Here is a 13,101-nt window from a genome sequence, read left to right as displayed (position 1 = left end):
TTTTCCAAACTGCATAAGTTAAAATCTGATTTGTACTCTCACCCCCACTATTTAATATATTACCAGAATATATAGCCTTCCAATTAGTAATTTATTATAATATTGCCATTTTGTTCATCCAGAGTTTATTTAGATTGACCTGAATTTTTACCACTTTCTTTGCTTCCCACCTTTTTCTTTTCATTTTATACTTTTTTTTTTCTGGGATGAATTTCTCTGTTTTTGAAGTACACATATTTTAGAACTTCTTTCACTGAAGATCTGAAAGGCTGTGCTTTTATGAATATGTCTTCATTTCTCTGTTCCTGATGAAAAGTTTAGCTGTGTATGAAATTCTAGAATTACCTTTATCTTCTCTCAGCACCCTGACAATGTTATTTTAATAACTCTGGCTTCCAACTTTGCAGAAAAGTCTCTCCATTTATTTAAATTTTCTTAAATTGCTAGCAGTTGTTTTGAGTTAAATTGTGTCCCACTGGAAGTATATGTCTTAACTTCCAGTACCTGAAGATGTGACCTTATTTGTAAATAGGGTCTTTGTAGAAGTAGTCAAGTATTCAATTTTGAGGTCACAAGAATGGACTTAATCCAGTATGACTGACTTCCTTATAAAAAGGGGAAATTTGGACACAGATAGACATGGACAGAGGGAAGACAATATGAAGACCCGGGAAAAGACAGCCATGTGACTAGAATGCCGTATCTACAAGTGAAAGAGAGCCAAGGATTGCTAGCAAACACCAGAAGCTAGAAGAGAAAAGGGAGGATTCTCCCCTGGCCCTGCTGACACCCCGATTTTGGACTTCTAGCCTCCAGAACTGTGAGACGATAAATTTCTGTTGTCATAAGCCACCCAAAGTGTTCAGTACTTTGTTACAGCGGCCCTAAGAAGTAAATACAGTTGTGTTTTGTGGTTGGCGATATACATGTTTTGCACATTTGTGGTTAAATGTACTCGTAAATTTTTCATGTGTTTGGGTATTCTTGTAAGAGATAGTGGCTTTGAAATTTATATTCCAGTTATCCATTGCTATTCTCTAAGAAATATAGTTCATTTATGTATGTTGACTATGTATATATTCTGCAATCTTGCTAAATTGTTAGTCTTAATAAGTTTTTTATAGCTTCCTTAGGAGTTTTAAGCCACCTGATCATGTCACTACTTGCTTTCTAATCTGTATGCCTTTCAGTTCTTTTCCTTGCTGTATTATACTGTAATGCAATGCAGTGCTGAACAGAAAGGGTTGGAGTGGACATCCCTAGCTAATTCTTTGTCTTAGGAGGATTGCATTCTATATGTCATGAGTGTGATGTTACCTACAGATTTTTTTGTACATGCCCTTTATTGATTTGAGGAAATTTCCTTTGGACTGGTTAGCTGAGATGTTTTATCATGAATGGGGGGCAAACTTTATCAAATAATTCTTCTACATCTATTGAAATATTTTTAAACTTGTAGGTATAAATGAACTAACTTCAATATACATAAAGTAAACTAGAAAGAAAAATTAACAAATTCACCACCATTGAAGAAGTTTCCATTTTAATTTTTCTCAATCACTGGTAGGTCAGGCAAACAAAAATTTAGGAAAGATACAAAAGGATCAAACCACATAGTTCTCCTGTCAAATAAAGAAGTCCGCATCTAATAAATAATGAATTTGTATTCTTCTGTTATATCCATGAAACATTTGTAAGAATTATTAATATACTATTTAATAATTCATTTTCTGACAGATTTCAAAAGCTTGACAATATAGTCTATTTTCTTAAATGCCAGTGTTACTATGTCAATTTTTTTAAACAATAATAAACTATAATCATATATTTGAAAAATTTTGAAAATAGACACCTTAATGAACATTTCCTTTTAAGATTTATTATCTCTGCAATTATCATGTGTTATTCAGTCACTTGTGCCTTGGATTTAATGATGTATGGTAAATATCTAATAGACTCAAGAAGAAAATACCTAGACCTGAACTTTAAATAATACACTATATATAAATATTTTAGTAATGTAGAAAAATACTCAGAGGGGGAACGTTTATGTTAATAAAGATTAAAAGCCTGAAAATTTTGGCATATTCATCCAATTTAAGAGTTTAGCAAAAGAAGGAAATAAATTCAAAGTAGAAAGAAAAACATTGTAACTATAAAAGCAGAACTCAAGTGCAAAACAAATTTTCAGTGGAGCCCATTAGTCCCTTGAAATGGCAAAATAAACCTTTAGTGAAATTTATTGACAGAATAAAAAGAATAAAAAGAAGGTTCAGACAGCAAATGGAAACGTTTCCATCAAATGGAAACAATAAATAGTATGATAAAATTATGAACATTGTAGCAAACACTGAAACTTGGACAAAGTGGACAAATTGCTACGAAAAATATAACTCACTGAACCTTGAATTGATAGGTTATTCTATGCTAAAAATGGACATATATGTTATACATATGGAAAGAGCAAAGTTGCATCCATAACTCATACCGTGCATAAACTCAGTGCAAGATAGACAAGGATGTAAGTGCTAAAGCAAAGTTTATAAATTTCAGAAAAAAATATGAAAATATCTCTGTTCATAAGCTCAGGAATGATTTCTTAAACAAGACATTGAACACACTACTTTTCAAAGGGAAGATTGATATATTCAGTGACATTAAACTTAAGTACTTGAATTCATCAGGATGTTAAATGACAACATCCAAGTAGAGACAACATAATTGCATGTATTTAACCTCTGTAGAATCACTAGCAAAAATAGATCAACTTCTGTCAGGAAAGTAACAACATTTGGAAGGAAGCGACATTTTTAAATCACATATATCCCCTAGTCCCCAACACTACGCACAACCCCACACAAAACAACTTATGAAGACTGATAAAATGAACTTCATTTTTTTTGCTGGTGTCATTCTTATCCTACTTCAGAGGCAGATCTGATTCTTGACCAATACCAAAAGCATGTAATCTTTATACCCTAGTGTACCTGGCACATGAAACTAATCATTACCCTGTCCTTGAGCATTTACATTTTACAAGGTGAGATCTTGTTACCAGATGAGTAGCAATTCTTATTCTGTTTCTCCTCAACAGCTTCATCTGTGGTATCATTTTTTTTCTCATACATCCATTTAGAATGTATAGTATATAATAATTCTGTAAATCCTTTTGTGCCTAATCTTTTGGGATATTGTGTGGTAATTATAGTTTCCATATCAACTGGGGCTATAAGAAAGAGCCTGTGGTTTGATTGAGTTTAAAATTTTATGATATAAGCTTCGGATGGAAAATAGTGAACCCATTCAATGGGACCACATGATCAAAACAGATAGATAGATGTTTTTAATGTACCCATTAAAAGGTGGGAAACAAGAGTCCTTTCAACAGACGCTTCCCTCTCTCAGGAGGGCAGGGGTTCAAGCAAAAAAAAAAAAAAAAAAAGAAAGAAAAAGAAAAAAATGTGTAGAATATTTCTAAGAGAAAGTTGCAAATATTGGAGTGCATTCCTACAATGTTTGATTATTGCTACTTTAGACACCTTACCCAACGTGAGCTCTTAGTGTTTTATAAACCTTATGGAAATTATTTACTTTCTGATAACTGAACTTAGTCTATTTAATGACTAATGTGTAGTACAAGTAGACAGACGAAAGAAGTCTTTCTTGAAATAGCAACACTGTTTTCATTTACCATTAAGCATTTTCAGATTATAAGGAAGGAAAAAAACTATAACAACATATTCTATTGTGTGAGATGTGCCTATTTTAAGACACATGTAGGAGATGAGAGATATTTAAAAACATTATAACATGTTTATATATGTGATATATTTCATAATTACATGTGAAGGAAATCTGCTTTAGCCATCAATTTAGTGGCATTTTTGCCATAGCATGATTAACACTTTAAAATTTTGTAAGAGATTTCTTTTGTAATAGAAACTCACACACAGAGGTCTTGTATTATGATAATTATTACTGCTCTGTTTTAGGCTATTTCTTAGAAAATATAACATTTCACAATTTAAGTGTATTAATAAGCTTGTGGATGATTTATTTCTCATTTTCTTTTCAAACCAGCGGAGGAACAGCTAAACTAATACTAAAAGAAAGGTGTCTCTTAAATTATGCTTCTTCTCCATGAGTGTGAAAAAGGAAGAATGGGGTACATTTAATTTATTAGTCATGCATATTAGAAAAAAGCCCATGAATGCTTTTGAAATAACATACTGTCTTGCTTTGAAACTTGTATAGACTTAAGTGTCTTTGTCTAAAAGCATCTAAAACTGACTTGACTTAGCTATTTTTAACTTAGCTTTTTGTTCAATAGATTTTATCAATCAGCATCAAACCACTTACATATATTATTTGGTGTTTAATATTATTTCAAGTTTTAGGACATTTAGGAAATTTTTTAAGAGTAATTTAAGAACAATATCTTTACATCATGAAATATGTGTAAAAATAAGTGTGAGCGCACAATGACTTTCTCTACTTTTTATTCTCAGGTGTGTTTCATTCAAAATCCTTTCATTTGGTTTTCAGGTTGATGAGGAGTTTTATTTTTTCCCTTAATAATCAGCAATTTTAATTATTCCTGTTGTTTGCTTCATAGGGTCAAAAAGAATAAGTGATAGTGAAGTGTCTGACTATGACTGTGATGATGGAATTGGTATAGTATCAGGTAAGAATTGCAGAATTCCTATGTAGTAATAAGAAGGAAGTATTATTCACTATTTACCAAAAAATAGATTAAATAATAAATAAAATGAGAGAGAAATAACTTGCCTCTTTTTCCCCTTCCCCCAAGCAACATTATGGCACTTTAACCTCCTGAATAATTCCAGTTGCTGGAACTCTTATCAATTGTTTGATTGAATATTATTATTGAAAGATGTAAGATAAGTGAATATTTCTAAGTTTTCTATTTTTAAACTACTCAAAAATAAGGATTTCACCATAAATTTGGAGAGCTATTGTGTAACTAAAACTTCTTTATACTGCACAGCCATGTGAAAAATATGAAAATCTTTTTGATGTCACCAACATACCCAAATATGTCAAATATTTGAATGTGCTTTTTGAAATAATTTTTACTGTGTTGTGTTGATTACATATCAGGTACCGCTTGATTTTGAAATTATGTTATTGAATTTTAAAATATTGCCTGATTTATGGTTAGAGATTTATCTGGGACTTAAACAAATGTGAAAATGACTTCAAATCCTTGAAATCTGTCACCATTAGAAAGTTGAAGCATCTCCATATTCTTTTTATAAACATGAAAATCAGGATTATGGTATCGTGGTTTCTGAAATATTATCTTTTCATAGGCTCATAACTTTCGTAAATGGTGTACTAATTACATTTACATAAGTATCGTACTAACTAAGATTTACACATGTTAATTCTGTTAAAAATATTTTTTCCTTGGGGCACCTGGGTGGCTCAGTCAGTTAAGCATCTGACTTCAGCTCAGGTCACGATCTTGTGGTTTGTGGGTTTGAGTCCCGTGTCGGGCTCTGTGCTGACGGCTCGAAGCCTGGAGCCTGCTTCGGATTCTGTGTCTCCCTCTATCTCTCTCTGCCCCTCTCCCACTCAACCTCTCTCTCTCAAAAATAAATAAACATTAAAAAAATTTTTTTAATATATTTTTTCTTGTTTTTAATGTTTTTGTTTTTTCTTTTTTTTTGTGGGGAGAGAGGAAGAGTGTGAACAGGGGAGGGGCAGAGGAAAGGTGAATCTTTTCCTTTTTTTTAATGTTTATTTATTGAGAGAGAGAGAGAGAGAGAGAGAGCGAGCATGAGCAGGGGAGGGGAAAGGAGAGTGTTAGAGAGAGGGGGAAAGAGAGAGAATCCCAGGCAGGCTCCAGGCTGGTTGTTAGCCCAGAGCCAGACTTGAATTCATGAACCATGAGATTTCAACCTGAGAGAAATCAAGAGTGGGACACCTACCTGACTGAGCCATCCAGATGCCCCAGAAGGAAAGAGAATCTTAAGCAGGCTCCATGCCCGGTGCAGAGCCCAACAGGGGGCTTGATCCCACAACCATGAGATCATGACCTGAGCTGAAATCAGGAGTCAAAAATCAGACGCTTGACAGACTAAGCCACCCAGACACCCCAATGTTCTTTCTTTTAAAGCTCTATCGTTAACAATTCTTTCAACAGAGAATGAATGCTTCAGTCAATAGTTTAATAATTTGACTGTCAGATCAAGCATATCATCCTATATTTCTGTGAAATTTTTCCTAAGGCATTTTAAGTGTGAATTGTATATATACCTATACAGAGAAACTCCCTTACCCACCCCCCCATGTTAAGTAGCATTTTAAACAACTAGTATAAAAATATAAAAAATAAAATAAACAACTAGTATAAGTCAAGACACCAGTAATCTGTTAATACTTATTCCCCATATGCAGAGATTTGTTTCCAACTGCATATTACATACCTGTCAAATTCAAAGTATTAGTTGCAACCATTCAAAACCCTTTTTTAATGTGAACTATCAACCTTTTCTCAATAATGAACAGTTTCAGCTGCTTTATTTAGTTTTTCCAAGTTTCCAAGGCAGGTGTCTTGAAAATTAACTATGTCAGAGGTAATATTTCCCATTTGCTTACTTACTTTGTTTATTCTAAGTCAGAGGTAATTTTTACATTTGCATTGCTAATATTCTTCAAAGTAAATAGAATCTTTGATTGATATTGAAATTTAGGTTTCTCAGGGAAGCAATTACTGGCATGGATTTTGTACTCCAATGGTATACCGAGTAGAAGAATGAGAATGGTTATAAACCAGTTATTCTTTGAACAAGTCGACTCACCCCACAATGCAGATAAATGGAATGTGTGTGTGTGTGTGCACGCACGGTATGAGTTTATCGCCACTTAGACCATTAGTATTATTTTCTACTCTGACCTGAAACAATATGCAAATAAATGCACATAATTTATTTTCCAATGGGAAGGTAGAGTGATGTTTTGATAATTGGCTCTTAAACATCACATATAATATTCTGATTTCCTAAGCTAATTACCTAACCCCAATACTCATTTTTTATCACTTCTGAGTAGCTCTGTACATTATGAGTCATGAACATTTTCTTAAACCTCTATATTTCTGTTTAGTTTTCCTGTGGCTGCATTATTTAAGTGTTCTTCTTATACCAACTCTTCCTCTTTTTCTCAATAGTCTCTCTTAAACTACATGATCATCTCTTTTGTCTCTAAATATTCCCCTACCTTGGATTTCAGTGATGCTCTTTTTATAAATGACTCTCAAATCATTATCAACAGTCCTATTGTCTTTCCCAAGATTCTTTTCCATGTGTGTAACTGTTTGCCTATATGCCTGAAAATATTGTTATCTCCCCCTCTCCAAACTGGTAAACCTTCTAAACTTCTCTAACTCTTTGTAGGATACTCTTAACTTCCTAAGGAGCTAATCAAATGTTAAGATTCATTTATTTCTTCCCTTTTTTTGATCTTGTATCTGATCACAAATTGTTGTTGATTCATATTAGAATGTCCCCAGTCTCCATCGTTGGACTTTTTTCACTGTCTACATTCACTACTCTAGTGTTGACATCTATTTAAAGTTCTGTGCCTTTGGGGCGCCTAAGTGGCTCAGTCGGTTAAGCATCTGACTCTTGATTTTGCCTCAGGTCCTGATCTCGTGGTTCAGGAGTTCCAGCCCCACATCAGGATCCATGCTGACCGTCTGGAGCCTACGTGGGATTCTCTCTTTCTCCCTCTCTCTCTTCCCCTTCTCTGCTCATGCTCATGCTCTCTCTCTCTCTCTTTCTCTCTCAAAAATAAATTAATAAACTTAACAAAAAACAATTAAAAATAATAAAGTCCCGTGCCTCTAAATAGCATCTTTATGCTAAAATTCCAACATGTCCAGTCAAAACTACTTATTTGTAGTCTAAATTTTTATTTTCCACTGCCCACTGGACATTTCTGCTTGGAAATGTAGTAGATATCTTCAACTTAACATGTCTAAGACTGAACTCCTAATCTTTCCCATCAAACCAATGGCAACTCCATTCTTTTTTTACTTGAATTAAAATTTTAGATTTGTTCTTGTTCTTCTCTTCCTCTTATCTCCGACATCAAATCTTATACAGAATGATCCCGATGCCTCTACTTTCAAAATATGTCCAGAATCTGACGACTTGCCATGTCTCCACTGCTGTCATCCTGGTTCGTCTTTTGCCTGACTTACTGCGTTGTCTCATTTCAGTCTGTTCCCAGCGTGGCAACTGTAGTGATCCTGTTTAAAGATAGGTCATATTCAGTTTCTGCTCAAAACCTCTAATGGGTTAAAATCACTCAAATCAAGGGGCGCCTGGGTGGCTCAGCTGGTTAAGCAGTCAATTTCGACTCAGGTCATGATCTCATGGTTCATGAGTTTGAGCCCCACATGGGGCTCTGTGCTGTCAGCATGGAGCCTGCTTTGGATCCTCTGTCCCCCTTTCTCTCTGCCCCTCCCCTGCTCACATTTTTTTCTCTCTCTCTCCCTCCCTCTCTCTCTCAAAAATAAACCAACATTAAAAACAATTAAAATCACTTAGATCAACTACCAAAAATCTTTACAAAGTGACACAAGGCCCCCGTGATTTTCCTCCTTCCTCCAGGTGTCTCTGATCTCCTCCATTGCCTGCTTCACTCCAAGCACCCTCTTCTCCCTGCTGTTGTGAACATGTCAGACTGACTCCTATCTTGGGGTCTTTGCACTTGTCTTGGAACAACTCCTCTCTCTCTGTCCACTTGGCAAAGCATCTAACTTCCTTCAACTCTTTCTGAAATGTCAACTTCTCAGTGAGTCCCGTCTACACCTGACAACGCTACATAAAATTGCAAAACGTTTCCCTGTTCTGGCATTTTGATCTCCCTTTACTCTGTTCTGTTTTCCTCTTAGCACTTTACCACCTTCAAACATATCACATAATTATTTATTGGGATTTTTATTGTTTCCATCACTCCAATTGAAGCGTCAGCTCTACAAGGTCAAGGCTTTTAGTTTTGCTCACTACAGCACACAGAACAGAATCTGGCCTGCATGTACAATCATAAATACTTGTTGAATGAATGAATGAATGAATGTCCTGATTTTTTCGGTGTGGTCTGTTGCCATCTCTAGTTGTCTTACTCCAGAGTTGTACTGCTAGCTGTACGTAGCTAATTTAATTGAAATTGATTTAACATAAATACATTAAAAATTCAATTCTTCATTAACCCAAACCAGATTTCAAGTGTTCAATAGTCATGAGTGCCTAGTGGCTACTGTATGGGACAGTGCTGATTGAGAACATCTTTACCATTCCAGAGAGTTCTGTTGGACAGTCTATTCTATGTTTTCTAAGATCAATTAATCTTGCTGCAATCTCTCTAACCTTTGGTTTGAATTGTATACTGCTGTCAGCTTCATATTCCTAAATGATTACTTAGATCATGAAAGATGAATGTGGTATTAGAGCCCAGAGAGAGCCTCGAAGTCCGATAGATTTTGCTTTAAATCCGAGCCCTAGTATTTGGCACCTAATTTCAATTCCCTAGTAAATGTCTTAATGTAAACTTTAGTTGCCTCAGGTATAAAATGAGGATAATATTATCTTCTTTGCCGAGTTGGTTCTATCACATCACTTACACATTCCCGGGAAAGCCTTGTGCTCTGCAAAATCATGGACCAAAAGATCAGACCATTCAAAACCCACGTAGCTTTGTAACCAAAACACTAAAAATAAAAATACAAGCACAATTTTTAAAAGTCACGTTAAGTTTTAAGCAGTACAAATATTAGATGTAGGATTTGAAAATAAAATGAAGGTATCTGGGTGGAAGGAGTATGTCTAGAAGGAAAAGAGGGTAAGTCTGCAAAGTTATGATGTCAAGGGAAGTACTCACAAACACCAGGAAGAACCCATGCAATAAATACTTCTAAGACGGAGTTTGTGACCGAAGCCGGCCAAAAGGGAGAACATGGGATGAATGAGCATCATATGTGGTTCTGTATTTCTCGGGCTTTCTGCATCCAGCTTTGTTAATGTACTTTGCTTGCAGCTGCTATTATTTGCTGGATGTAGTGGACACTGTTGGTGCGTCACCCATAACCCCTTTGCTTCAGCTGGTTTACCCGTCCTCCGCTACTGTGAATGTTGGCTGCTAAGAACTCACAGCTGCCCCCCTTTCCAGGGAATTGGCCTTAGACAAACAAAACAATCTCACCTAAGTCCCACTGGCAGTCTTCAGTCAGTGACTGGCTAACCTAGGAGCACAAAAGTCTAGGATCCTCGCCTCAAAGTCAGAGCAACACCGGTACAACTCATGTTCCAGAGGCTTCAGGGGGATCTGACTGAGGTCAATGCTTGTGCTTCGTTTCTTCCCATGCCCTCTTCTGCTCTTCTAATTCCTTTTTCCTGAGGCCACTCCTTCAATCATTCATGTCCACCCGCTTCTTTCTCTTGCTCTATTTCTCAGGAACCAACTTCAGATAATACTGCAGCATGTTAACATGTTGGGAAAAATCACATACGAACCAATACTTTCTCTGAGTTATTTCTGAAACAAGTGTTGTAGCAGAACACTTAGTAAAGTACCCAGCAGAGTTCCTGGCACATAGTGAAAAGTCAAAAGCAGCCATGATGAACACGATAAAGATAATGGTGGTGGAGATAATCTCACTTCCTGCTCAGAAACGTTCAGGTTTTTTTCCACGACAAGCCTCCTGATGTTTTAGATATATACAACTTGAGTCAGACTTACCAAACTATTTCCCTACTTTTGCACCACATAGTACTGCTGTTTTTCTATCAACTTTGAATTCCTTCTACTTTTTTCCCATCTGTCAAATATCAATTGCTTTCCAAGATTCATTTGAGTTATATCACTTCTATTACACTTTTTTTCTAAGCGTGTCAAATCGTTGGGCTGTTTCCCTCCTCCGAATTGTCGTATTTTTATTTTCAGTCATCTATTGTATCTCAGCCCTGTCAAGCACTATAAGAAAAGCCATTTACACAGGTACTTCAGATAGTATTCAGAATGCTTTCTAATATTGTTTATCTCTTAAAGAAATAATCATAGACTTTTATGAACTTTTGTGAAGTTAATCGTTTTGAATATTTATAGTTGTTGAGACGTAACTGAAGCTCTTCTATTTCATTGAAGAGATGACAATGTTTTTAGAATAAACTTGCATCCTTTATTAAAGATAATTAACTGCCTACGGGCACCTGGGTGGCTCAGTCAGTTAAGCGTCCGACTCTTGATTTCGGCTCAGGTCATGATTTCATGGTTTGCGGAATCAAGCCCCATGTCGGGCTCCGCACTGACAGTGCAGAGCCTGCTTGGGATTCTCTCTCTCCCTGTCTCTTTGCACCAACCCCCTTCACTCTCTCTTTCTCTCTCAAAAATAAATAGACTTTAACAAGAAGATAATTCGCTATATATAAAAGTTTTAATCTACCTAGCACAATTAAAATATTTTTATATTATAGTACTATGTTTTGTTCATTATGCTTTACATTTCATAGAGTCAAAGACTTTCAACTTCACCAACATTTAATTTTTTCACTAAAGTACAAAATACAGGGGCGCCTGGGTGGCGCAGTCGGTTGAGCGTCCGACTTCAGCCAGGTCACGATCTCGCGGTCCGTGAGTTCGAGCCCCGCGTCGGGCTCTCTGGGCTGATGGCTCAGAGCCTGGAGCCTGTTTCCGATTCTGTGTCTCCCTCTCTCTCTGCCCCTCCCCCGTTCATGCTCTGTCACTCTCTGTCCCAAAAATAAATAAACGTTGAAAAAAAAAAAAAAAAAAAAAAAAAAAAATTTAAAGTACAAAATACAAAAGGACTTAGTGGGTAGATAACTGTACTTTTAATCTTTGTACCTTTAGATTATCGACACAATGGTCGAGATCTTCAAAGCTCAACATTATCAGTGCCAGAACAAGTAATGTCATCAAACCATTGCTCACCAACAGGATCTCCTCACCGAGTAGATGTTATAGGAAGGACTAGATCATGGTCACCTAGTGTCCCTCCTCCACAAAGGTAAGATACCATATACATTTTATTTGTAGGATGATATGAAAAACCTGTTTATCACAAAGAATCATTACTAATCTCTAAAGGCAATAAATTCTGACAGAAAAAAAGTTACTGGAGGAAAAGCAAATATTCTCTTCAATAAACTAAATAGTGAGAGTCAAATAAAATATGGGCCACTTTGTAACTCTGGTTAAAGTATGTATTCTTTTAGGTGAGAGTTGAAGATTTTATTTTTTTTTTAATTTTTTTTAACTTTTTTTTATTTATTTTTGAGACAGAGAGAGACAGAGCATGAACGGAGGAGGGGCAGAGAGAGAGGGAGACACAGAATCAGAAGCAGGCTCCAGGCTCTGAGCCATCAGCCCAGAGCCCGACGTGGGGCTCGAACTCACGGACTGTGAGATCATGACCTGAGCTGAAGTCGGACGCTTAACCGACTGAGCCACCCAGGCACCCCAGAGAGTTGAAGATTTTAAAGAAGATCCCGCTTTCAGTTACTTATCCGTACTGAGCAGATCTAGTTAGAACCAATTAACTATACTCATGAGTGATATTAGTATTGATAATTTAAGAAATAGGAAAAAATAAACATCTGATGGGGTTTCTAGGTTAGGAGCAATCATGCAAAGAATTAAAAACGATGCACAGGTAGAGGGAAGAATGGCTCAGAAAACGTCCAGTGCCTGGTGGAAAACTCTAAGCAATCCTGTTAAAGACAGAGAGGCTTAAAGGAATAAGAGCCATGGAAATAATGTATTTATTGACAAGATATATTTACATAATTCACATTTTACATACGTTACATTTTACATTAAGAAAATTTGAACTCTTAGAATGATAGTCGTATAATGCCTATTTTAAATGAATAATTTAGTTTTAGCTTTAGAAATTTTCCTTGTAATTTTAATTTTACACATAGTATTGGACTAAGAGAACTTAAGATTGTTACATTTATAAATTTAATTTATTTAATATATATGAATAGAAGTACTTAGAAAGTGTTTACTTAATTTAGACACCATTAAAGTAATTACAAAGAAAATATATTA

General features: G+C 35.6%; 1 protein-coding gene across 39 annotated transcripts in view; it reads left to right on the top strand.

The window, feature by feature from the left end:
* Positions 1-13,101, top strand: part of RIMS2 (regulating synaptic membrane exocytosis 2) — a 614,217-nt gene that overhangs the window by 377,037 nt on the left and 224,079 nt on the right. For all 39 annotated transcript variants that reach the window (XM_047088894.1, XM_047088906.1, XM_047088888.1 and 36 more), the window contains 2 exons: positions 4,616-4,684; positions 11,899-12,055. In XM_047088894.1, the coding sequence (XP_046944850.1) occupies positions 4,616-4,684; positions 11,899-12,055 (226 nt within the window). The remainder of the gene's footprint in view (positions 1-4,615; positions 4,685-11,898; positions 12,056-13,101) is intronic.

Source organism: Lynx rufus, unplaced genomic scaffold (assembly GCF_022079265.1).
Source record: "Lynx rufus isolate CCGP_SWC_20201006 ecotype Redwood Valley unplaced genomic scaffold, mLynRuf1.p SCAF_26, whole genome shotgun sequence".
NCBI classification, from domain to species: Eukaryota; Metazoa; Chordata; class Mammalia; order Carnivora; family Felidae; genus Lynx; species Lynx rufus.
The sequence above is the reverse complement of the archived record's forward strand: the minus strand, read 5'-3'. Positions and strand labels throughout refer to the sequence as shown.